This window comes from Lissotriton vulgaris, chromosome 12, assembly GCF_964263255.1.
Source record: "Lissotriton vulgaris chromosome 12, aLisVul1.2, whole genome shotgun sequence".
Lineage (NCBI taxonomy): Eukaryota > Metazoa > Chordata > Amphibia > Caudata > Salamandridae > Lissotriton > Lissotriton vulgaris.
The window spans coordinates 73,248,787-73,275,534 of NC_141700.1; the positions used below are offsets into that span (position 1 = coordinate 73,248,787).

At 44.1% G+C, this 26,748-nt stretch overlaps 1 protein-coding gene across 2 annotated transcripts in view; it reads right to left on the reverse strand.

Moving 5' to 3' along the window:
* Window positions 1-4,189: 4,189 nt before the first annotated feature.
* The window catches only part of AP3D1 (adaptor related protein complex 3 subunit delta 1), a 400,132-nt gene continuing 377,573 nt past the window's right edge, over window positions 4,190-26,748 (reverse strand). For both annotated transcript variants that reach the window (XM_086947180.1, XM_086947179.1), the window contains exons 31-33: window positions 25,470-25,591; window positions 8,803-8,882; window positions 4,190-8,650 (exon numbers count right to left, since the gene is read on the reverse strand). In XM_086947180.1, the coding sequence (XP_086803306.1) occupies window positions 8,555-8,650; window positions 8,803-8,882; window positions 25,470-25,591 (298 nt within the window). In that variant the 3' untranslated portion in view covers window positions 4,190-8,554. The remainder of the gene's footprint in view (window positions 8,651-8,802; window positions 8,883-25,469; window positions 25,592-26,748) is intronic.

The following is a 26,748-nucleotide window of genomic DNA, read 5'->3' on the forward strand; positions in this document are numbered from 1 at the left end:
ACATTATTGTCTTGGTACTGCACCATCTGGAATCAATGCCTCATATTCCCATTGTTCGTGTCGACCCCTGTCTTGTTTAGCCCACCAAGATGTCATCTATAGGTATTTGAACCCGGATGTAGCTCCCTCCATGACTTTTGATATTTATATCAGCAACAAACTGGTCCCTAACTAAAGCTGACCCAGACACTAATACCTTAATTGAGCTTCAATTTCTGGCAAGATCAATCACAAATCTGAGGCAACAACTGCTAAATCTAACGCTTGCAGGCAATGCGACTGTTTTATTCCTGTGGAGACAGTCATATATGAGAAAATGTATCCTCCAGGTTTCCTATAAACAAACAACTGAATAAAAATAATTTGTCAAACCCTACCAGGAACGAAACCTGCCATATTCCAAGTAATAATTGGAATACGCCTGTTAAAAAATTGTATCAAGTCCACTACTTTCAGGTGAGATGTGTATCAATCTGCGTAACCATAACCAGTTAGCGAGAGAGGTAATTGAGGTCCCTCAGTTTGAGGGTCAAATTACAAGTGATTTCCCCATATCATATAAAATATTGCAAATTACTTTTAGGGCCAAATATGGGACTTATCTTGGTGTAGGCATCTAACAAGACTTTTCAATTATAGGATTTTGGCGCTCCTCAGATACTGTTGCAGTTTTAGCGTACAGTAACAAGTCTGTCCTGCAATTTCCATGAGATTTGGTATTTCCCATTACTAGTTTACTAATAGGATTTTTTTTCCTAAGTTCTACTTTAGAAATTCCATGTTTTAAAAACTTTGGGAGTTTAAGATATGTGGAGTACTAATCTTAAATTGGGTGTGGTGTATAACCATTCAAGAATTATAAATCTATTAAAATGAGTTTAATCATTTGGAAAAGTCAGACTAAAACAGAGTTACGGTATGTTTTCCAAAGAAGAGTTGGTATTAGTATATTGGTAAAGGATCTAATTAATGTGAGTTTACCGCAGAGTTCGCCTCAAATCTTTTTGCTATGGATTTTAATGTTGCCTTTGCCTCATAACAATTTATATCCACAGACCTTTTTAAAGCTGTAGCAACCAGTCACGTTTCTAACCTTCACTCACTTTTTAAAAATATTTTTTTTAACACATCTGTGTGAAGGGCTCCAAAAAGGCTACTTTTTATATAATCGGGCCTCTTCCATATCACTTACAGCACCAAACACTTTGATATATTGATCGTCCATGCAAACACTATACGGAAATGTTCACTCAAATATTCTGAAATATACTTTGGACCTGCACTGTAATGAAATAATTATGAGACTGATACCGTTCAATTTTATTTTGGCTAAACAATAGAAACTTTGACAAACTAGCTTTAGTTTCTTGTTGTAAAAGATTAGATTATCAGCTAATAGTCTACAATACATAATAGTTGCCAACTTCACATGAAACATTCTGGAACAATGTGCTGCACGCAATGAACTACTCAGGGTACATACTGGTACATTGTAGAGCTCAAACCTTTATGGCAGCTGCTTCATATAGCAGGAATGAAGAAAAGAGGTAATAAACCAGGTCCTATGAGACCAGTGCCTATAGCTGGAGCGAAGAAGGCGAGTCTTCAGAATCCCTAGGAATTGTCATGAATCTATTTTAATTCAATGGTGGTGTGAAAGTTCTAGAAGCAAACACCCTACAAATGAGGGAGCCGGAGAAATGCAGAACAAGCACCCCCAAAAACCTGGAAATCACAAATACATTTGGTGCGGTAATGAGGAGTGATATAGTTTGTCAGTTAAGAAGATCTCCTTTAATTCAGAGAATTCTTTCATAAATAGCCAGTGTTGGGTTTTCATTGTTAAACAGATACAATCCAAGTGCTTTATTATAAAGAAAACAATATACTATTCTTATAACTCCTGTAAATGTCAGCAGTAAACATATGGGCCTAACTGGTAACATAGGATAAAGTACTTATGGACACTGAGTACAATAAAAATCCTGGAGACACAAAAACTGCGTCTTCGATTATTACAGAATGTATGTTTGTGTCTGAACAAAAATTCTGAATCTGATTTTAGTTTCACCTTTATGTTGAATCAAAGAAATAAATGGAAATTCACAGGATGGCAGACTGGTATTTAAATCTATTTCTTATGGGTTGGTGCCATGAGGAACCCTTACAGTGGGTCGATTGTACAGGCCCTAGAGGAGAGCGCTATGCTTGTTTATGACAAGGAATGTAGCTATTGGGTGTCTGGCTTTTGTAGCACAATCTTAAGGCAACTTCCCCACTTGTTACAGTGGTGAATTTGTTTCATTGCACATCAACAAGTAAGATAGAATGAAAACATGTTCATTGCCCAGGTGCTGCCAGGGCTTAGTTAAAAGCAAGATTCCACTGTTTGGCCTTAACCCAAAACAAAATGGGTTCTTTAGTTCTTCAGTATCTACAACTGTGGCAGCCTTTGGATTCCCATCCACATAAGCTTGAACTGATCTGTGATAGTTAACCCCTTCGACGCTCATGACGAGCTCAGCTCTTCATGAGTTACGCCTGTCGTACACTCATGACGAGCTGAGCTCATCATGAACCGCGGGTTTTCGCAAAAGTCAGCGCACAGCGGGAAAACGCGTAGCGCGCATGGTGTTGTCAGACAAGGAAACCGGTCTTAGGCAGAAAACCACCCGTGACACATGCTACAGAGAATGGTAAAAGGCTAGTCTTGCATGTCTCTGCACACTCCCCACTACCACCCATGATCAAATCTATGGAGATAGGGAGAGAGAATAGGGCAACAGAGGTTAGGTGCAGTCTCACGGCATTTCTAACAGTCCGGTACAAGATGAATCGGAAAAGGATCTACAGGAAGTATGTAGATAAGGTGCCTCGAGTGAAAACAAAGGGATACAGGGCAAGATAACAAGCCACTTACATAACCCACATGAGATGAAGGGGAAAAAGGAAACATGAAAGATGTTAATATGAGTATGATAATGCTACACCATAGAGGAAAGATGTTACCCAGGATCTATGCCATTGCAATAAATACTTTTATAAAGAAGCCTTCTTAGCAAACCCCATACATCATTAAAAAAAAAACACATTACTTTGTTCTGCCTAACAAAAAATCCACACCATTGGGCTATTTTTTATCCCCTCACCCTCATCAATATTAACACTAACGTGTAACTGCAATCTCTTACCCTAATCCTTGAATATAGCTGACCTTTGTCCAAACTCTAAGTTTAACAATTTAATGCTAACCCTAACCTTTTCTCTTTTGTCTACTTTAATTAGTAGCGTAAAAGTTGATCTAACTCAAACTCTTCCAAAATCTAAACGCAACCTTGACTCAATTCTTAATCTTACTAGAAGTCCAAACAAATAACCAAATTACCTCAGTGCCAATCAGAAAAAAGGTGAGGAATTTCTTGAATTTTCTGTTGGAATGGCTTTTCATTCCTTAAGATTTTCAAATGGTATCTTCACTCTGGAGACATATGAGATTACAATGGATTACCTTTGGTGATAGATGTAATGCCTCAGTATATTTAGTTAGGGATTTTGTGAGTCTTGGGGGAGTAGTTTAAAATAAATGATCTTGTACAATATAGGTGCAACTCTCAACTTGGAGCTAAGATTGACGGAAGAATCCATTTAGTTCATAGACAAGAGAAACCCAAGATTCACGTCACTTCACTTGCTGGGTGCTAGGAAGGTGTATTAGGCTGGTCTTACATATCTGACCACCTAATTAGCTTTAGTGTTTTCAGAGTTGGTTATTGGGCTGGTATGGAATCCATGTTGCTGGGAAAATGTGTTATGGCAGTGGATTTGAACATTGACCACTGCCTTCCATATTAAAGGAATGTTACTCGGTTGGCAAAAGGGTCTTAACCATATCAAAAGAACATTTCAATTACAAACAGAATTATGACTGAGAACACTGTAAATGCTTTTCCTAAACACATGAAACGTACATTTTTGACATATAGCATCTTTATTAAATTAACACAATCTAAATATACATTTACGGAGATTGTGGATCTGAATAAAGACACTATCCAAGACAACATTACTGCAAACGTTCACTTCACACCAGAGCTTTGTGGCTGATGCCCGATTAAAGATTAAACAAACCAAATCTAACTCCACTTCTATACATCTTGACCATCTCATTAGAAGGGAAACGCCAAACAAATCTGTTTCATATATATTTTATTGGATCATCTTGACACAAAAATCAATACAGCAGCTTTGTGATAAGTTCTTTTTTTAAAGATTTTTCCTGAAGGGAATGTAGATAGGAAATAGTTTTTCTTTATTAAAACACGTCGTACAGTTCAAACTCCTTGCTCCACCACACAGGATTTCAATGCTTGGAATGATCTACATGCTAAAGTGACAGTTTGGATAAACAGAAGAAAATAATACAAAAACAAACAAAAAAACAAAACACCTACTCCTTCCCAGTGATTAAGGACATTGTTGGAATACTATTAATTAGGAACACTTTCATGTCTGTTTCGTACACTAGCACCAAGGTACAGATGATAATCTTTTATAAATAAGGGCTTTGAAATAATTTACTGCAGCAGAAGACTCCTTACTATGATTTTAGTAGACAAGAACAAAGCCCACATTCAAGAAAATTCTGTGAAGCTTGGTACGAGTGAACACCTTCAACTTTGTAAGTACCACAAACGTTTACGAATAATAATGAAAGTCAATCACGCATTTTCACTTTATCTTTCATTTTAGGGTATTGCTTTCTAAAATCACTAACCAGGACTGAGAAACATGTGGCAGGCATGGTTTCTGTAGGGCAACTGTACCATACGCGAGTATGGCATCAGTAAAATATACCCAAGATCTGTATTAAGTTTGCTGCTCCTCAGATCCAGATCTTGGCTGCATCATTGTGACACTTGCTGAAAGAGATGTACTCTCTAAATGTAACCAAATTTGATTAAATAATTAATTAATCTATCTTTGCTCCAAACGTACTTTATTCCAAAGCAAGAGAATGCATCATCAAACAAAATGGACATTATTCCTTAACACATGTTAAATATCTTGAGAAGTGTTATCTAAGTGCTGAACTTACGGAGATCAGAACGTACAAGCCTCCTGTTTCCACTGCCTTTCTGAAAGCAGAAGTGTTGTATTCCACTGGTTCCTGTAAGCTTGTGGGAAGTTGATTTGTCCTTTGGGTGTGAATATGTATAAAATCCAACTTTTGTGTCAAAGTTTGGGAACTCCTCCCGCAATCAATAACTCATTCATATTCCATTTACTTGAGTACTGCCAAATTACATTGCTTACAAAGGGGCAAACCATATATAAAGCGTCACTTATTAAAGAATAATGTGCCATGGGAATGTCGCAGGCTGCCACTTTAATGTAAAAATAGAAATGTAATACATGCCCTAAATTTGAGATTAACACTGCAAAAACAAACATATTAAGTGGTTGGTAGAAAATACTGGGGTACAGCCTCTTCTATGGAACACTCCAGAGTTAAGAACAGCATCACCAACCTGCAGCAGGTATGCATGGGGTTGGTGCTATGTAATTTAGAATACCTCAGACATATCCTTCAACATAGAAGACAAAGCATCGAATAACATTTAGTGAGTTTGGACGCTACTATTGAGGAGGATGCCGGGTTGTATTTAAGCCTGAATGCATCATGAATCTGCTGTACATGGCTGGTTTGCTGTTTACGTGAAAAACGTAAGATTTCTGTTGAATCATTTCCCCCTGTGTGAGAGCCTTTTGCTTTGGTTGCCAGAGCTCAGACACATTCAAGTATGCAGCTGTTTGATCCAAGACCACGCAGCTTTGGAAAGCCCAAAATATGAACTCCTCAAAGTGATTAGATTGTTTAGCTGCTGACTTGACGGAACACAATAATATATGCCCCATATCTACTCTGATGTTACTAAGCATTTAAATAAATAATTGAAAAGAATCAGCTTCAGTTCGGAGTTACACCTGTTATGAGAACCACAGAGGGTTTTGCATTAGTAACTTGTGCACACATGCATGTACTAGACATAAAAGGGTCTCCTAGAGTAGCCAAGCATGAATCAGAAAGTGGGCCTTTTTGGAGAGACGTGCAAGAGAAGGCCCGTGGAGAGACTTCAAATGACAGCCACACGAGCAAGTCTAAGGAGAGATGTCAGGCCACAAGCCCAGGAGCATGGGGCTTCCAGTTTAGAGCTTAGGAGAAAGCATTAAGGCAGTGAGTGTCAAAAGTGGATGGGATGGAGAATGGGGCTTCCAAGTAGATCTGCAGGAAATAACTGAAGAGTGAGGCTTTCTTAGGAGACCCGCGGCAGGCTGACGGAAGAAAAATATGCCAGTTCAGAAGAATAAGAGTGTGACCAAGGAGGTGGACGAACAAGCAAGGATTACTGGCGACATCTGTAGGGAAATGATTGAAGAGAGCGTCCGAGCTCAAATCTAAAGAAGGAACATGAAAAAAGTTTCTGGAAAGAGTGATACGGCAAGGAACACTTACGGTATAAACTGGAGGAGTGACAGCTGATAAAGTCTTACAAATGAGACCTGAAGACAACGGAGGAGTGATTGAGAAAAGGTTTTGAGACAAGATCAACAAGGTTAGGAAGGGAAGACAAGACATTTCGAATGTGAACTGTAACATGTCAGCACATTCACACGCCTTTTTAATTGACAGCCGGATAATCTAAATAAAAACAGAAGTACACTGAGGTGCATAGAGGGGTTTCCTGGTGAACTACAGGAAAGTAGTGTTTACAAAAGCATCATGAGTTTGGGCAGATTTAAAATAGATATTAGAAGGTAAGATTCACTTAGATTCAAATTTATGGACTTGACAAATTATAAGCATGAGTGTTCAAAAATCAAAAAGGTAGAAAAAACTGCTGACTACACTTAAGGAGGAGCTGCATTGCTGGGGTTAACTAGTGCTGTGTGTTAAAACACCACAACCACTACAGGGAAAGGATAGAGAAGGATTCCATCCAAGAAGGAGTGGAAAAGCAGGCCTTTAACAATAGGTAACAAAACAAGGTTATAAAGGCCATCTAACAAACTGAAGCCAGACTCACTAAGGATCATTTGGTAGAAAAAAGGTGTATGTTAAAACAACACCAAGTGAGAAGGAGATGGGCTTCCCAATGATCCAAGGAAAAGAAGTGGGAAAAGGGACTTGGTAGTTTAGACTTAATTTAAAACACACACATTTTAAGTGACTATTTCACATGTTGAGCTTGGCCCAGAGACTTTTTAACTCTCAGAGATCAGAGAACGAACTCCTAAGTGCGAGTGCACTGTGTGTGCATGTTTCTTCGGCAGCTTCCTTTATTGGTATAAAACCACACAGGTTAATGGTGAACAAATCCACATTTTTCAAAAACACGAACAACAATGGGGAAAAACAGCAAAAAAATATTTTAACTGAATGGCTTGTTGTTTTAATAATCGATGGGCAATCACATCATTCAGACAAGATCTTCTAAGCATAATATTTTACGAAAAAGAACCTCCATGTTCAATGGAAGTACAGTTTAATTGCCGAAACCATGGAAAAACACTGAAACAAAGCTTGTCAATATATTAGGGAGCTCCCTGCAATAAAGAAGTCCAAACCTGTCCTGAAGAAGCAGAGGCTGTGGCACTGGAATGTATTTCTCAGTGGATGAGAAGGCAACAGATAAAGGATTTGACGCTCCCAACAATGCGTCACCTGCCTGCACTGTCTTATCACAAATGACGCACGGGCAATGGTCAACATCTATGTCTCTGCTGGTTAACTGTTTTAACAGAAAAACAATGAAAAACACAATGAAAAACAAACAAAATAAATGACAAATACCCCTTTGGATTTCCAGTTTCATTTGATACATTAGAACATCAGGAGGTGCCATTCTGGACATAGGAGAGCACAATTCAGCACAGAAGCGCAATGGTGGTTCAGCACGGAACGTCTCAGGTATAGTGAGATGAGAGGACAGGTTCCCCAATCTTCCACCACCCCAAAATCTGCCCCCCCCTTATTTGGTGCTGATGCTATGGATACACTGGCAGTTGACTGCAGGTAGGCCTGAGGCTCCCACGCTTTCCAAGGGCAGTTCAGTTTTGGAGAAAGCGCACATTCGTTTGGAAGTCCCATTTGAAATTCACTGAAGTACCTGGGGCATTCTCTCAGCGAGGAGTCCGCAGAGGCTCTGCGGAAGCAGAAGTTCTAATCCACATTGTGCCTGGGATTCTCCTCCATTTCTCATTGACGAAATGTATCGGTAAACTAAGAGAACATTTGAAGAAAAGTCTGTGAGGTGGAAAGGGGCAACTCCACAGCTGGTAAAAGTTCAACAAAATAATAGTCATAAAAATGTAACAAAGAGCTTTAGAATGCCGAAACTGCAATGGAGAGTGAAGTGAAATTAAAAGCACGTCCCAGTTATAGTACATGCGTATAAGGGACCACCAGAACACTTGGAGTTGGGAGTGGAGTAGATGGTGGGTAGTCTTCCTTTAATCTTGTTTTAGTGCATCTTCTGTAGTTAGAAAGCAATATTCAGGACTGGGACAGCGTCTCTTTCATTTCGTCCAATAAGTTGCTCAGGAGAGAGTCATTGCTGCACTTCCCGTCTACCGATATCGAATTGTCGCCCTGCAGGTGAAGAAAAGATACAGGATCAGAATGCAATAGTGGAGGCCACCAACGTAGATTCTACGTGCATTTGTAGAAGCAACTCTTCATGGATAGAAACCATGTCTATTAGACCACTGGCAGAGGCGAGCTATCTCTGCACCAGGTTTTACCTTTTTAACCAGCAGGCAGACGTGATGTCCTTGAATGGAACGGCTATACATGGATGCACAGGAGTCCACGCGCTCCACAACTAGGGAACAAGTAAAAAGAAAGGAATCAGCCATCTGCAGAGCGCACACTGAACTTTTCCGGAAATTATTCACTCTAGTCATCATTTTCAGTGATGAAAGAGAAAAAGTCAGAGAAAGCTTGCCTACAAAAGTCCATAAAACAGACATTGTTGATGGTCAGGAATGTGCAGGAGGAGGAGATGATTATTCTCGATTTTTAGCTTTCAGTTTGTTTAATTGTGCTTATTTAAGTCAAGCACATTCCTAAAGACCAGTGTAAAATCATAAAAATAATTGCAGAATAACATCAGAAGGCAATTTAAATCCCTGTAAAAACCAACCTTTCCTACTGCAATACCAATAGGCAGAAGAAAAAAGCATTTAGGTACAAGTATCCCAACACACTTGAAAACAGTGTGGATGTTTGCTTTAGTCGTACTTTGAGAGCCTTTTCTCTGAGCGACAAAGTAACAGAGCCTTAAGTTGATCCTTCACACTCAGACAGAATCTGTGTTGCCCTCCTTGTTGAGACAAAATGAAGGAATTCGCCTCATTGATGTAAAAACTTGTATCGGTAATACACACAAATGGTAAAGTAGAAAGGAATCTAAAGAGAATACACTTTGGTGCTGGAGAACAATCTATTTATTTGCTACCTGCAACAGCTGAGATCAGTATTTAGTATTTGGCTCATTGGCTCTTCAACTATCTTAAAAACCTTCAGAACGCGGCACTGTCCTTGTTCTCCTTTATGGGCAGAGCCAATCTTTTGCTCTTGCGTCTTTCTTCCAAGCAGATGAGATAGACCAGGTGTCCATTTTCCCACTCTTATTCAGCATTTAAATGTAGCCAGATGGTTCATTATTAGAACTTTTGATGTCAGTTCTTTCTCCTATGTTAAAGATATCCAACTAATTGCACTTCAACCAACCAAAGCTTTAGCACATTTTTGTGCCAGGTCTATCAGTTATTCAGACAGGGTTAGTAGTATTTTGCTCAGGCTGAATGCCAACAAGACAGAGGTTGATTGTTGGCCTTCTGGCCAAGCGAAATGGGAACCACGGAACCTTCCCCAGTAGCAAAGGTCAGCAGTCTTGGCTACTGATTTGGAAAATGTTTTTGGATTTGCATAGGAATCCCCTACTCTTCTCCCATTTCCATCAAAAGTACTGCTGACAAATTTTGTATCTATAATACCCCTGCATCTGTAAGGCTGTGCAGCAGATTAAAAAATAAGCGTGAGACTGGGGTTTAGGCTTCGTACGTTTGGCGATCACTCCAATGCTGCTCTATTCAGTGGGTCCTCTTAACATACACATTTTATTTTAAGGCACCCTTCTTATCACATTCTGCTGATTACTTGTTTGACAATGAGTACTACATCCAGATTCTACCAGCATTCCCAAGCCACACGTTTGGCTCCAGTTTCCTATTATCTAAGCCATGCTCCAAAAGTCCCATCTAGAGAGTAGGGCCTTTTCTGTACATGCCATACAAATTTGCAGTGGCTTCCTGTTAAACCTCTGGTAGACTGCTAATCACAGAAACGGTCGGTAAAGCCCTTAGAACACACCTCTTCAGCCAAGTCTAACACAATCTTGTCACACCTTCAAGATGCCACATGGCCATTGTTTGCTATTACAAATATTTTACTCCAACCAGGAGAGACTTGCAGCACAACTTTGTGAGGCAGAAATGGTGAGGGATGAATGTGAGCACTTTTGCATTAGTAGACAGTGGAAGGTAAGGTTGAGTGGCTTTTACTAGATCTGTAGAATAAGAGACCGGCATGGTATGTCTACACCAATGGAGAAATGCTGTTACCAGAGAATTATGCATTTGCATTAAAGAAATAGTTAGTTGGACCAGTTGCTTCAAGTCTTCTTGACAGGGAATTAAGTAATCACCTGGATTTTTTTTAACATCATAATGCCATTGTTGTTTGGAGGGTACCTGTTTAGGAATTCAAGGAAGATACTTACAGCAGAGCCCTAGGAATAAACGATAGTAACATTTCATTCCTCTTTATGGGACATTTATTAAGCATCACAATCAGTTAATAAGAAAGAAAACTACACCCATTAGCATACTATTAAACACATAGCTAAAACTGCACTGTCACATTGAGGCAGCTCAGAGCAACCGCAATCCCACTGAGTGTTACCTTCCAAGTTCATATTCACAATCTGGCGGGGAGAACACAAATACTCCAAATCCCTGACAACATTGGTGGCTGTATTGGGGAGGTTGTTTAAGAATTTAATGAAGGCACATATGATAGAGCACTGATGTTGTAGATAAATAATTTTTTCATCTCTATCAAGTCATCTTCATTGGTATTCATGGAAAGCGGATTAGACTAGGAAACTAATCCCTTCCTAAAAGGCATAAGAGCAAAAAAGAATGGAAGTAAGTGATATTCAGGATGTGTGACCAGAAGTAACCTATTATTGCAGGGTAAAAACAGAACCACTGGTAACGAAGATGAATGAGAAGATTGAGCCGAATCTAGACCACGTCCAAAGGTACATTGTTCCCTACTGCAAGGCAACTGTCTTAGGAATGTTCTCATTACAATTCTTTACTAACAGCAAAAATGCGGTAATGTATTCATTGACCTTTATACGTGATGACATCACCACTATGCACGTGGAACACCCTATACTGGAGCCATTACCAAGTTAAATAGTATTTGGGATGATCTTGAATAGATTAACATTCTCTTCAACAGGCTGTGAACCCTTGGTACAAAGGACTGAAGAATAGTCCAACTGTGACAACTAACATCAGATGAACACAGTAGATACATTCCATCCACCTAACTATGTCACCCAAACTTTAGCCAATGGGGCGAGTGACAGTGAACCCCTCCACTCGCCAGCGACTTTAACTGGCCTATTTTTCCCACTGATGGTTTCTGATGGAATCCCCTCAAGAGCTCAGCTATACATACAACATTTTTACAGTAAAAAGCCATAATTTGCCTACCTGCATAATTAGGACCAAAGAGGAGAAAGATAAAAAACAGCCGCCACTTTTTTTTTAAAAGTGTGATGCTTGTAGCAAAATAAAGATTTGTGTGACAGACTAGCAAACTTTATGTATAGCTTGCCTTGTTAGGTTATGCTAGTATGATCTAATAACGCACAGGAATCACCCGGCAGGGGTATCTCAGCGCTGAAAGAAATCGCTGGCAGGAAAAACTCGAGAGTTAGAAAAGCATTGTCTTGAGAATCTTTCTGAATTTGCAATGATTTAGACATATAGAAATAGAGTAAAGCATTTAATTCTGGAAAGAGGCACCCAGATAGGAAAAAGGCCTGCCCCCGCTCTAGCCTTTGTGATGCACAGTAGAGTGAGTAAGGTTTTGCCTCTGAATCGCAAAGTCCTAACTGGACAATAATGTTTAAGCTTCTGGATGAGGTACTTGGGGCCTTTCTCTGTTAGCGACTTGTGAGTAAGGCAGCACATTTTAAAAAGTATTCTCTTCCTTACAGGCAACCAATGCAAGGATCTCAAAAGAGGAGTGGAAGTGGTACCAGAGGGAAGATTGCAAATGAGACAGGCGGCTGTGTTTTGTACAACTTGAAGTTTTGAAAGTAAAATTTCATTCGCAGAAGCAAGTGAAGCGTTGCCATAATCTAATCTGCTTATAAGGAGTGCCTGCAAAAATGCTTTCCTCATTGAAAGAGGAAGAAAAGGAAGACACATCCTCAACAGGCACATCATGTGGAAACATGCACCTACACTAGACTTAACCTGCTCTGTCATGGTTGGTTTTGGTCAAGACAGACACCGAGGTTCTTAACTACCTGTTTGGGTATTGGTACCATGGCAAGTTCTGCATCACCAGTCAGCTAACCAAAACTGTGGGCCTTAGCAAATAGCATTTGTTTGGTTTTTCCTGAATTCAATTGTTGGCAGTTGGTAGAAATGCAAGTTGCAATTGCTTTCATCTCCGTTGCAAAATGTTGGATTGCACTAATCAGGACTTTGTCAAAAGGGATGACCAACTATGTGTCATCAGCATAGGACAGAATTTCAAAGCTGAAAGTTCTGACAATCTTTACAAGGGGGGGTAACATAGATATAGAAAACCATAAGGCTTAGTCATGAGCCCTGGGGCACGCCCGTATCAATCGTCATAATGAATAAGTTACTTACCTTCCACAATTCTGTCGGGCGAGCCATGGCTCTTTCAGTGGCACTTCATCAGCGTGCCTGGCTATGCACCTCTGGTTTTTCGTAGGCTGTTCAATTCGCCTTAGCGCATACGCCTTTTGATGGTCAACATCTGTTCGCTGCTCATGCAGATTCTGCTTTACGCTCTTTTCGGGAAGTGGGGTGGAGAAAACTCTTCGATCCTGATTGCTGTACCTTGATTTCTGTCATATATCTGCCATTATAGGGCAGTGCCTATTGGCTTTTTCTTTCAGACTTCACCAACGGGTGGCACCAAGTGAGTTGCTCCTGCCTCAAGTATTTTTTTTATTACTTCTTTAACTGTCAATGACCGGTTATGGTCTGGTGGACAACGTCGCTGCAGAGCTGCTCAACGCCCTCTACCAATGCTCAGATGTACTGTTGTAGAAAAATTTCCAGATCCAGACTGGGGGCAGGTATAATTCAAAGGTAAGGAATCTGTGGCTAGATGTCTCCATCAGATACAGGATTTGAAAGAGCCCAGAGGATGATTGGAGTTCAGTCTTTGTAAAAATCAGAAAACCATTGTAGCGCTGTCCCATAGATTCCAATTTCATACAACCTTTGAAGTAGGCTGGAATGGGACACAGTGTCAAACGCCGTGGATAAATCCAACAGTACAAGCATAGTTGGTGTAATAGCATCAAGAGCTAAACAAACAAGTTACTTACCTTCAGTAGCGATATATCTGTAAGAATCAAAGGTTAGTTCTAGATTCCTTATCTTAGAATTACTCCCAGGCGTCGGACTGGATCCGGAAAGTTTTTTTGTCAGCAGTACCTCTGCGCGTCAGGAGGTGGTGTAGGTCGGCTCCACGTTAGTCGTTGGCGTCGTGGTCGCCGGGAGAACATTGTGGTAGCTACATAGACGCCGCCCTCATGCGCCGTAAGTTCAGTACACTACTTTCCATGCCAGAAACGCAGAGCTATGCAAGACACCGACCACTGGTGCACAAAACTAGGGCCCTGAAAAGATGTCCTTAACCCTAAAAATCAGTTCGCAGAACGGGGAGGATGGGCGGGGCGGTAAGGAATCTATACCTAACCTATGTATCTTACAGATACATTGTTACCGAAGGGAAGTAAGAAATGCGTTACTTACCTGTAACAGCAGTTATCCAGTATTGGTGTCTTTCATGGATTCACATGCCTGAATCATTCCCCGTCGTCGAGACGGGAGCCTCCGGTAAATAAAAAAGTAATGTCTTATAGACATACATAGAGAAAATAGGCCTAAGGGCCTCCCCTTAGTAGCCTTTCTTAGTCCTTATGTAAAAAGGACCAAACTCTCCTAGTCAGCCAATCAGCTCCGACCTCCCTCTAGAACCTTCCTGGGAGGAGCCTCAGTCCCTCAGATTTTCGTACGCACCCAGCTAGGTAGGCGTAATGTTGTTAGAGAGGGATGTGAGTCCTTCCCGGGGAGGCGGGAGGGTTGCATGTGAATCCATGAAAGACACCAATACTGGATAACTGCTGTTACAGGTAAGTAACGCATTTCTTATCCAGTATTAGGGGTGTCTTTCATGGATTCACATGCCTGAATCAGAATAGTTAGCAATCAGATATGCACATTTGCGATGTAAATCAGCTCTGCAGTCATGTTAGACAATGCATATATTATCACATATAGTATCACAAGAGCAAGGAATGTGCATACCTGGACGGCGGGATGTAGGAAGGCTCACCTCACTGAAAGAGATGGCGAAGCCCCGCTGGACCCGCTGCCGCGTCTTTCTGAAGTTCGAAATCCAGGCAGTACTGTCTGGAGAAAGTGTGCGGTGACTTTCAGGTCGCCGCTCTGCAAATGTCCAATATTGGCACCTCCGCGAAGAGAGCTGCTGACGTGGACATTGCCCTGGTGGAATGTGCAGTGACGCGAAGAGTGTTGCTGACGTGGACCACGCCCTGATGGAATGTGCAGTGACCTGATCAGTTAAAGGCCGTCCGGCCTGGTCGTGGTAGAATGCAATCGCTGATGAGATCCATCTTGAGATGCTTAGTTTCGTGAGGGACAGGCCCATTCTTGGCCTGCTGTATGCCACGAACAGTTGTGAAGAGTATCTGAAGTCTTAGAGTTATCTAGGTAGAACCTGAGCCATCTTTGAGATTTAAAGAATGTAGAGCCCATTCTGCTGCGGTGGAAAGGTTCGCAAAGAAAGTTTGAAGGATTACTGGCTTATTGAGATGAAAGTCTGAAGGCACTTTTTGGAACAAATTTTTGGGTTCGGACTAGGCACCACGCCATCATTCCTGAAGTGCATGTATGGTTCCTGAATGGACAGAGCTTGAAGCTCGCTCACTCTTCTGGATAGAAAACCGTCAGTAGCTCTCTGACCCTTAGTGTGGATTTTCCCCGAGACATACTTTGGGTCAGCTCCGTGTACTGGTTCAAACGGATGTTTCATGAGCATGTTAAGAACCACATTGAGATGCCAGGAGGTGGCAACCTCCTTACTGTCGGGAAAGATCTATATAATCGTTTTAGAACTTGCTTAATCAACCTGCTTGACCAGAGCGATGGGCTCGTTGGAATTCTTATATAACGAGATGACGCTGGTAAGGGTACTGTAATGGAGGAGTGGGTTAGGTCCGACTGTGGTAGATTTAATCGATAAGGCAATATTTGCACCAGTGATGTGGGGAAAAGCATATTTCCGCGGCTACGCCCCAGACACAAAGCGCTTCCCTTTCCGGGAATATGTTTATGTGCTATCCGCACTTGCTCTGGTAAGAATGTCTACAGTCATGTGGATCATTCCGATTGTGGAACTCTGAACTCAGGGGCCAGGCGACCAACCTGAGAGACTTCATACCCTGATGTTGAACTGCCTTATCGTTCATAGTAAGCAGAGATAGAAACTGCCGCCGGTGGATCGGCGGCTCCAGGGATAGGCGGCGGAGTTCTGTGAACCAATGTCGCCTCGGCCCAATTGGGGCTAGTAAATCCAGAATACAATAGGCGGCGGAGTTCTGTGAACCAATGTCGCCTCGGCCCAATTGGGGCTAGTAAATCCAGAATACAAGGCTCCACCATTCTTGTCTTGAGGACAATGGGAGCATCGGGAATGGTGGAATGCCCACGCAAAAACAGTGCGCCATGCGGTTGGAGATGCATTCCCCAGCCAATTTCCGAAGTGTGGGCATTCGGCGTACATTCACGTCGCAATTAGATCCATGTGCGGCGTGCTTCATCCGGAGAAGATGTGGCCAATGATGTGTTGGTCCAGCTCTCTGTTACAATGGTTTCTGCCTGCTGAACGCATTGGTGAGCCCATTGTTCGTCTTATTCTTGGTAGGCAAGCTTGAAGGGCCAGGAAGGCCGCCAGCAGGTTAGTCCGATTGATATGTAGTGTCTTCTCCATAGGAGACCACCGTCCACCTTATGTGACAACGTGAGGAACCGCCGGAAGTAGGAGTGAACAGCCTTGAGACAGTGTTTGAGAGGGTATTCCCCATTGTAGGATTCCGGCCATGAGCGGAGTATCTTTTATGTGGCAAGATGACCCTGTGGAATGTAACCACCGCTTCGATAGCGCCTCTTGTAGAGGTCTCGTTCGTAGTTGAGAGCGAGGGGGATACACGATCACTCACCGATGGGAATGCTTGTGGTGACCGTGTGTCCAGGGTATACCTAGGAAACTGAAGTACCTAGGAAACTGATGTAGTGAGAAGGTTCCAGGACCGATTTTTCCTGATTGAGGATGAGATCCAAGCATTGAAAACTGAAAGCAGGCGTTGGGAGACCTGGACCGTCTTGCAAGGATGAAGCCTTGACCAGGCAGTCATTCAGAAACCGAAGGACCTGGTGTCCTAGTAATGTCGCCCCCAGGGAACGGTATTTCGTGAGTATGTGTGGCGCAGACTTTAGCCCGAAAGGCAGAACGCGAAACTGCAAATGTCCGGCCACTACTGCAAATCGTAAGTATTTTTAGCGATTTCTGTGAAGTGGGATATGGAGTTAAACGTCCTGTTTGCAGGACCTCATGGATTGCCATGCGAAACAACTGTCTCTTGTAGGAGTGTGTTGAAGTCTCTGAAGCCCAAGGTTGGTCTCCACCTCTTATCTTTTTCTGGATACAAAAAAGGGAAGCGGGAACAAAAAACCCTTTTTCCTTATGAGGAGGAGGTACTCTCGCTATAGCTCCTTTGAGGAGGAGGAATTCTCGCTATAGCTCCTTTCTACAGTATAACCCAGACGTAGATGCAGCTGTACCTTTTGATATCTCCGCTGTCCGTTCCCTGAGAAGACAAGTTCTCAGAAGAGGGGTGCTTGTTTTGCTATTGTTGGCGATTGAAGGCCTTGCGGTCTACTCTGGCCTGAAGAGCAGGAAGATTGGAATTGATAATGTCCTTTGTGGGAAGACCTTCTTCTTCCTCCCTTTGTACTAAAGGACTGGTTCATATACTGAAGAGTGTTCAAAGTTCTCGCATTGTCTGCCTCGTTAACTAATCGTGCCAATAGTGACTGGCCCTCATATGGCCTGACCACAACCGTCGTTTGCACCTCAGGACGGAAAGGGCCCTCCTTGGATCCGCGAGACTGCTGTTTCAGCCAACTGGCGGAACCCTGTCATAGCGATGTTCTTCGCGCAGTCTATAGTTTAACGCCGATGCTTCACCATGTAGCGGATTCCATTTTACTTCCACTTCGGATGAGCCTGGCAATTCCGACTGGTATGGGGTCAGTGAGGCCACAATTGTCCATGCTAGCGTACCAAGAGCGCTAGAACGGTCACTGAGGAAAACCTGTTCCTAAGTTTGTCCCCTCTTAAATCCTCCGTATCAGGAGGAGGTGACCTCGGGGCCGAAGGATCCCCGGAGTTTTTCTAGGCCGCCTGTGTCACTACGGAGTCCGGCATAGAAAGTTCCTGTTAAACACGCCGGTGTGAGGGATCACTAGTGATACAGAGGAGGGGTACTACCTGACCCGTACCTTGTCCGACTATAGGTAATTTATAACCAGTATTGACCTCACAGCCTTCTTGAAGGTGTCTCTGGAGACGTACAAGAAGCAGGCCTGCTCTTGAGAGGTCATCGAGGTCTGAAAACGTTGAGTAGTTCTCCATACCACCTTAGAAGAGATTCCAGAATTGGTGGATTTCCTCCGTCGATGAATTCGTCGACGAGGTTGCCGTCATAGACTATGCCATCGCAGACGAGCAGTCATAGATGACCATACCCCCTATAAAAGAGAGTACAGAATTGGCGGATTTCCCCTTCGTTGCGAGTCCGTCGACGAGATCTCCGTCAGAGACTATGTCGTCGTAGACGAGCAGTCATAGATGAGGCCGTCGTAGACGACTGCATATATGCTCCGTCGTAGATAATGGCGACGACGCCGTCGAAGACTAGCCTTCGTAGCTGAGGCCGTCGTAAATGCGGTCATCATAGACAAGACCATCCTAGACGAGGCTATCGTAGACGAGTCCCTCGTAGGCTAGGCCATCGTAGACGAGGTCCTCGTAGGCTAGGCCCGCGTAGATGAGGCCGTCTTAGACTGGGCCATCTTAGAGAAGGCCCAGGTCGACTAGACAGGTTGTCATAGACGATGTCGTCCATGACTATGCTGCCGTAGATGAGTCCTCGAAGATGAGCCTACGTAGATGAGGCTATCGTCGATACCATAGACAGGCCGTCGTAGGCGAGCAGTCGACTCTTTAGACTAGCCTTTGTAGATGAGGCCGTCAGAGACTAGGCCATCTTAGACTAGGTCGTCGTAGACGAGGCCACCGAGCACTAGGCATTCGTAGACGACTAGGCCATCGCTCACTAGGCCTTCGTAGAGCAGGCCATTAGACTAGGCCATCGTAGACTATAGAGTAGGCCATCGTAGAGTAGGCCATTGTAAACTAGGCCATCGAACACTAGGGCTTCGTAGACTAGGCCCTCGTAGACTAGGCCCTTGTCGACGCTGTAGACAGGCCGCGACGCGCCCACGAAGATGCGCCTTCGTAGATGAGGCCATCCTTGAAACCGTAGGCAGGCCGTAGACACGCCGTCGTAGAGGAATAGCCATGTAGATGAAGCCATAATCGATATTCCTAGAGGTTGTCGTCGATGGTTGCGTGTCCGACGTCGACTGTCTCGTCGTCGCCGGCCCCTTCGTCGACGGCCCCTTCGTCGACGGCCTTGCCGTCGACGGTCTCGTCGTCGACGGCCTCGTCGTCGACGGCCTCGTCGCCCCTTCGTCGACGGCCCCTTCGTCGACGGTCTCGTCGTCGACGGCCTCGTCGTCGACGGCCTCGTCGTCGACGGCCTCGTCGTCGACAGCCTCGTCGTCGACAGCCTCGTCGTCGACAGCCTCGTCGTCGACGGCCTCGTCGTCGACGGCCTCGTCGTCGACGGCCTCGTCGTCGACGGCCTCGTCGTCGACGGCCTCGTCGTCGACGGCCTCGTCGTCGACGGTCTTCCCTCGTCGTCTACGTCATTGTCGACGCTGTCGTCGCCGTCGACACTCATCGTCGACGCTTAGACAAGCATTGTAGATGAGCCATATAGACGCAGAGGCTGTGGTAGCAATGATGGTGTTTTTGACATCGATGGCTCCTTAGGCTGTACTTCGGGTAGGAGACGCCCTTCTGAATGATCCTATGATCAGAGGAGGCGATTTAGACGGCTCATACGTCGTCATTGTTATCCGACATTTCTCCAAAGGCAAGTCCTTTACTCTCCTTTTTCACAGAGTGGGGAGATTGTTGAAGGACTGCGCCCGGAAGACCATGAGCGGTCTTTTTTAGGGCCTTCTCAGGATGGTACCCTGAGGAATGAGTCTGAGGAAATTCTTTATCAAGGTCTCCTAGACTTTGAGGGCAACACCTCATCCCAGTAACTGGAGAAAATAATAGCCTCCTTTCTGGCCTTAACCATATTTCTGGCGTTAACCATATTAACAGCCTCTCTTCACGACCCTTCAAAAATCACTTGAAAAAGTGCAACATACCTTTTGGTCTGTGAGTGTGAGGAACAGAGCAGAGCTACCTCTTGGAACAAGAAGTGCAGGCTCCAAACAGAATTCTTCCGTTCTTTCCCTTGTTATACCTTCTTTATTTGAGATAAAGAATGTATGTGAAGATAATCCATAGTAGAAAAGCCAAATTAAGTGAAAATACACAGAATCTGAGCAGAGCTCAGAGGAGACTCCCTAGCACAACGTGCGGTAGAAAATCTGAGGGACTGAGGCTCCTCCCAGGAAGGTTCTAGAGGGAGGTCGGAGCTGATTGGCTGACTAGGAGAGTTTGGTCCTTTTTACATAAGGACTAAGAAAGGCTACTAAGGGGAGGCCCTTAGGCCTATTTTCTCTATGTATGTCTATAAGACATTACTTTTTTATTTACCGGAGGCTCCCGTCTCGACGACGGGGAATGATTCAGGCATGTGAATCCATGAAAGACACCCCTAATACTGGATAACTTGTTCATCTGAAAGAAACAGTTATAGATTCCTTATCTTAGAATAGATACCCCAGCAATACCAACCCCGGTGGTGGGTCTGCGAACCAAGTTCACGCCAGAAAGTCCTGGAGAACAGAACTGCCAAAGAAGCCGTCTCTCCAGACTTGGCTGTCGAGGCTGTGTTGTCTTGTAAACAAGTGCAGCGATGCCCACGTAGCTGCAGGACAGATGTCATTCAGAGGGACTCCTCAGCCCAAAGCAGTAGAGGCTGCCGTTGCCCTGGTTGAGCGGGGGCGCAGTCTCACTGGAGGCTAGTTTTTGCTAGAGAATAGCAGGCTATGATACACAAAACGACCCATCTGAAGATAGTTCGTTTGTGTACGGCCCAACCATTCTTGGCGCCCATGTAGCCAACAAAGAGCTGGTCATCCACCCGGAACTGTTTGGTGCAATCCAGATAAAAGGAAAGCGCCAATTTCGGGTCCAGACGGTGGAGCCTCTCTTCCTCTTTCGAAGGATGCGGAGGCAGAAAGAAGGTGGGCAAAGTGATGGTTTGCCCTATGTGAAAGGAGGTGACAACCTTGGGAAGGATGGACAGGTCCTGAGGACAACTTTGTCCGGCTGGACAGACAGAAAAGGAGGCTTGGATGAAAGAGCCTGGAGCTCACTCACTCTTCTGGTAGATGTGATGGCCACCAGGAATGCAGTCTTAAGAGTCTTAAGGGACAGTTGCGAAGCGGCTCAAAGGGAGTGCACATTAAATATGTCAAGTCCAGATTCAAGTCCCACTGAGGCATAACGAAGGAAATAGGAGGAAAGAGATGAGTTATGCCTTTTAAAAAACAATTTACAACCGGGGACTTAAAAAGAGAAGGCTGATCAGGAAGCTGAAGAAAGGCAGAAAAGGCCGGAAGATAGCCCTTAAGAGTGCCCAGAGTAGAGCCCTGCTGGGTCAAAGAAAGGAGGAACAAGAGAACTTCAGAAAGAGGGGCAGAAAGGGGATCCACAGCTTTTGCTGTGCACCATGCCACAAATTTGTTCCACCGGCAGGCATATACCGTCTAAGTGGAGGGACACCTGGCTGCCAAGATTACATCACAAACTTCGGGAGGCAAGTCAAATGAAGTCAACTGTCGCTGCTCAATCTTCACGCAAGGAGGTGGAGGCATTGACAGGTTCGGGTGGAGGACGGTCCCCTGCTCTACGACAGAAGATCCTCACGAAGAGGCAGTCGGGTCGGAGGATCGATGACCATGTTGAGCAGCTTAGGATACCAAACTCTTCGTGCCCAATCCGGCGCTCAAGCAGCTTTCGGGACCATTCCTGCAAAGCCTTCGGAACCATGGACCGGCAGTCTGAGTACGACTTGGGGTCGTGGTTGCGCTCCAGGCACAAGATGTACACGCGGTGCAGATCCGTAACCGAGATCGGTCAAGAACAGGATCCGTAAGCCTTGAAGCCAGGCATCCCTACGTGCACCTGGAGTCGTAGGACTCAAAAAGACGTCGACAAAAGTTGCTCAAAAAGTTAATTCAAAAAGTGACTGGAAGTACCGCTCTCTCCGGATCTGCGCTAGCTGGCGCGGAAAAAGAAAGAACTGACGTCCGTGTGCGAGGGCGGCGTCTATGTAGCTACCGAGACGTTATCCCGGCGACCACAATGCCAACGGCGAATGCGGAGCCGACCGACGCCACCTTCCGACAAGTAGAGGTACTGCTGACGAAAAAACTTTCCGGATCCAGTCTGACGCCTGGGGGTAATTCTAAGGTAAGGAATGTACAACTGTTTCTTTCAGATGTATGTGATGTGTAGCTGTCACTAAGGCGGTCTCCGTACTGCATGGATCGGGGCCCAGATTGTGATGGGTCCAAGATCATAATATCTTCGAAGTAATGCGAACATTGTTTGTTAATTTGACCTTTCAGCAAATTGCCTAATAGAGGGAGCAGTGAGATGGGCTGATAGTTTGTAAGATTTGTGAATAAGAGATTGGCCTTCATTTGTATAGACATAACCTGCACAGCTTTCTAGACCAAGGGGATTTACCCATGTTTATTGATAAATTAAACAAGGAACATAAAGCAGGGGCTAACTGATTAGAAAGGAGTGCCGAGATTCTGGGAGGGCATACATCCAAAGGAGAGACAGATTTGGCTTCTTCTAGAGATCTTTTAATTAGTTCCGGAGTGAACAAGTTAAACTTTCCTAGGCTGCAAACACAGTTAAGGAGGGCGATTTGAGATGGGGCTCGATGAAAGTCTGATCGGGTGCACTGGGAAAGGTTTGAAAAATGATATTTTGTCATCAAACAAATCTGCTAATGAGTCTCGCAATCTTGCAAAGTCTGTTTGGGAGTACACGCCGAGATGAATTAAATCATTCAGTAATTTAAAAAGCACTTTAGAATAGTTGTCAGATTTGCTAATTTGATTTTTAATATGAATTGTTCAAGCAGTTTTAATATTTAAATGCCTTTATGTAGACTGCACTCCAAAACAATGTAATATATATGTCACTTCTAATAAAAGGACTTTAAAATATCACAACAGGTTAGCCCTCACTCTTGTTGAGTGAGGGAATGTCTTGGCACCAAAAGTACAAGCTTCTTACCTTCGGTAACGGTGTATCTGGTAGAGACGATTCTAGCCGCAGATTCCTTAACGTAGATTGATCCCAGGAGTGAGTCTGGATCCTGAAATTTTTGCCACAGCATCTCTGCGCGCTGGGGGCCGGGAAGGGGGATTGGGGTGGTACCGTGTGACCCCGCCCTGATGTCGTCCTCGGGCGTGACGTCAGCGAGGTCACATAAGCCCAACCCCGGCATGCAGACGTCAGTTTTTTCTCTTTTCCCCGTGCAACGCGGATCCGGATCGTGTCCTTCTTTTCATGCTTTGCGTTAGAGAACAGTGTGCGAATGCCTTGGGGCTTCAAGACGTGTACCTCCTGTGCACGCCAGATGTCAGCGACGGACCCTCACCCTATCTGTATGTGGTATTTGGCCGAGCACCATGACTCGACGGACTGCGAAGCTTGTCAGCACCTCAAACCGAAGTCCCAGCGGGAGCACCGGATGAAATTGCTGTTGGCCTGCTTGTCCAGGTCAGTGTCATCCCAGCATCCGTCCCCTTCCTCAGATGCCTGGAGCCGCCGATTCAGACTGCGGCATAGCCCTTCGCCACGGCCCCAAAGGCATCGCTCGCTGGCTGGTAGGTCCTGCAGCTTGTCTACGAGGTCCTGTCCTCGATCGGCGGAGGGCGCGGGTTCCCCTCATGACAGGCACCCTCGCCTGTTGCCACCCTACCCGCCGTTTCCTGGTGTTGGGGCAACTAGGACCCAAATGACAGCCTATGCTGCGGCTCTACAGGCTTCTTTGGCCCCTCCTTCACCTCCTGAGACGTCCGCGGATACCTTGCCTCTTGCGAGGCCTTCCGGGGTGTCGCCGGCGGCTTCGGGCCTAACGGGTTCAGCTTCAGGTTAAGAATGACTGACCTTCAGCCAAAAATCCATCAGGGGGAAAAAAAAAATCTTGTCTAACTACAATAAAAAAGGTAGGACAAATCTTCATCTACAATATTTTAACGGACAAGGTGTCTGTGACTAATCAATCCGTACAGGTTTTAAAGGTTACACCAGAGGAATCACTGACAATGCAACAGACAAGGAATAGTCATCTGACAAGGCGACGGCTACATATTCAACGTCTTCAATGAAAGGAGAATGGTAGTCAAAACAAAATCCTTCTCCATGACAAAAAACGTTTTATTGACGCAATTACTAAAACATTAGCAGAGCAGACAGTAATGAAACGCTTTAAGGTCAAAATGCAAAACTGCTTGTGGTGTGAGGCACATGACTCCTCTTTACCCAGGGCCACAGAAATCATTGCAGACTCATCTGATAAGCTACCCAGGTCAAAAAAATATTCAACTGCCAGTGTTTTGTATTAGGGATCTAATTGTTTTAATGTGAAAGTCTCTGATTGGGTCATTGTAATAATGAATAGTCCAATCAACGATTATTCAAAAACAAGCAAAGGTTGTACTGGGAAAATAGAGCCGATCTCGAAAACAACCCTCATGTAGCAGGTTTAAAAGGAATAAGCAGGTTCAAGGTTCCATAGCTTTACATATCATGAAAAAGAAATGTCTAGTCAGTTGTAGAGAGTCCTGTTCAAGATTAGAAAAAGAAGAAATAGCTTATTTGCCCAGTTTTGGCAACATAAGATACAAGGGGTGAAAAGACTCTTCTCACCCAATATTAGAGTAGGATTCAACAAAGATTCTCCTGCAGGGCTGAGAAGTATAAGACCCCGATTTAGTAAGGGCATAGCTATATGATCTTTCATACTATTAGCCCAAAAATGTTAAACTAGTCAAACTCCACAGATGTTATGACAGCTTCCTTTATATTTTTACAGAGAATAACTGAGAAATCGAGTTACATGCGCGCACATGTGCCAGGAGGATCCACCCCAGAACTGATGATGCGGTCCTCCTGCTGGTAAATGCACCCAACTTTGTGAATGTACATTGTACTGAAACCTACTTGGGTAAATGTGACATTCATTCCACGCACAGATTGAAACTGGACATAAAGCTATGGGAAACAAATTCCTTTCTTTGCTAACTGCAGATTAAAAACACAGAAAATGCCTTATCAAAGAGATAAAAGGATCAGTGTGTCAAAAAATGGGAAACTGCCATGAGCGTCTCAAGATATAATGTATTATTCTTTTGTGAAGTTTTTGATAATTATGGGGGCTTTAGACACAGATTACTGCCAGCTTTGACTAGAAAGTGAAACAAATTAAGATGTATTTGTTAATGAGCACACCCTCTTGGTAAACTAGGAGGGTAAAATTGGAACTCTTTATCTCCCGATTACAAAATGACTAGACCGCATCAGCAGCTTCTGTCTAGTCTCCCCACAATAGTCTCCTGGCAGTAGAATGAGCGAAACAGAGGAGTAGCTGGATCTAAAAATGACACAGTCACAAATAAGAATTAATTCTTACCTGAAAAGTGATGGTGGAAGCAGATTCTTGCCAACAGGTGATGGAAAGACATGGTAGTTCCGTCTACTTTTAAAGAACGCATCTTCAACTCTCCGGATTCCAGCAATTTAGCAAACGCATCACTTATTAAGAACAGATGAAAGTGGTATTAGTAATGATAGCAACCTAACAAAAAACATAGCGTGCAACTCTGTTAAACAGCATTTATTTACCATTCAAATACAATGATGTCATACAGCCATGCTTACAATGTTCCTTCCAGCCTATAAACAACTGCAGGGGCGGTGGGTGAGATTTTAAAGTGGTGGGGCGCAAATTGATTTGCATACAGCACCGTAGCGAGCGAGCGCAGCGAGCGAGCCTGAACCCCAAAAGGGGGGTTTGGGGGGGTTACCCCCACCAAGAAAATTTTGGAAAAAAAGAAAAATCGTGCATTTTCAAGCAACTTAGTGAAAGCAGGAAGGTTAATAAATCAAAAGCAGTGCACACTAATCCTAGCTCACATATTCAAAAGCTAGTGACCCCATCCCCTCCGTCCGTACCCTTCCCTACCCAAGACTCAGGCTGCCTCCTCCTGAAAGGACCACTCCCTCAAGCGAGGGCACTTACCAATACCTGCCCTCTGCCCTGCCAGGCGCCAGCTCCCGACCACACACAATAGAGACAAAACTGAGGTACTTACGTCCAGCAATTGTTCCCATACTTGGCCACCTAGCTGGTGGCCATATGAACTGGGCAAACCTTGATAGCCGCTAAATCTGTCATTAACCCCTCTGCATCCACAAAATTGCATTAACTCTACACAAAACAAAAATTATTTTGATTATGCCCATCAAATACTTACTATCCTCTGCAAGCCTTGTTCCCCTTAATCCACTCCTATTGAAAACTGCATGCCCTCTGAACTATGTTTCTATATGTGTTTTTGCGAATTACCCACCGCACCTATAGCCTACAACCTCCTTCTACTCCCACACTGCTAATCAATAGCCTGTGATTTTATCCATACACTAATCTTCTGTATTCCCCAAATCGATAACCTTATCATGGTCTGCCCTATCTATTCACCCTACCAATGACTCGCATGAAGTGACATACCCGACCCCTACCTCACTAACAACCCCCTTCCCTCCCTCCCTCACCCCCAGGAAGCAATCCCATCTAATGTCGCCTTGATTTCCACCATAAACGCACTGGGGTAAAGCATGGAAGAGTTTCTTCAGAGAACACAAGCCTAAAGCACTAACAAAAAATACCCCAAATTAGCCACCAAACTTGG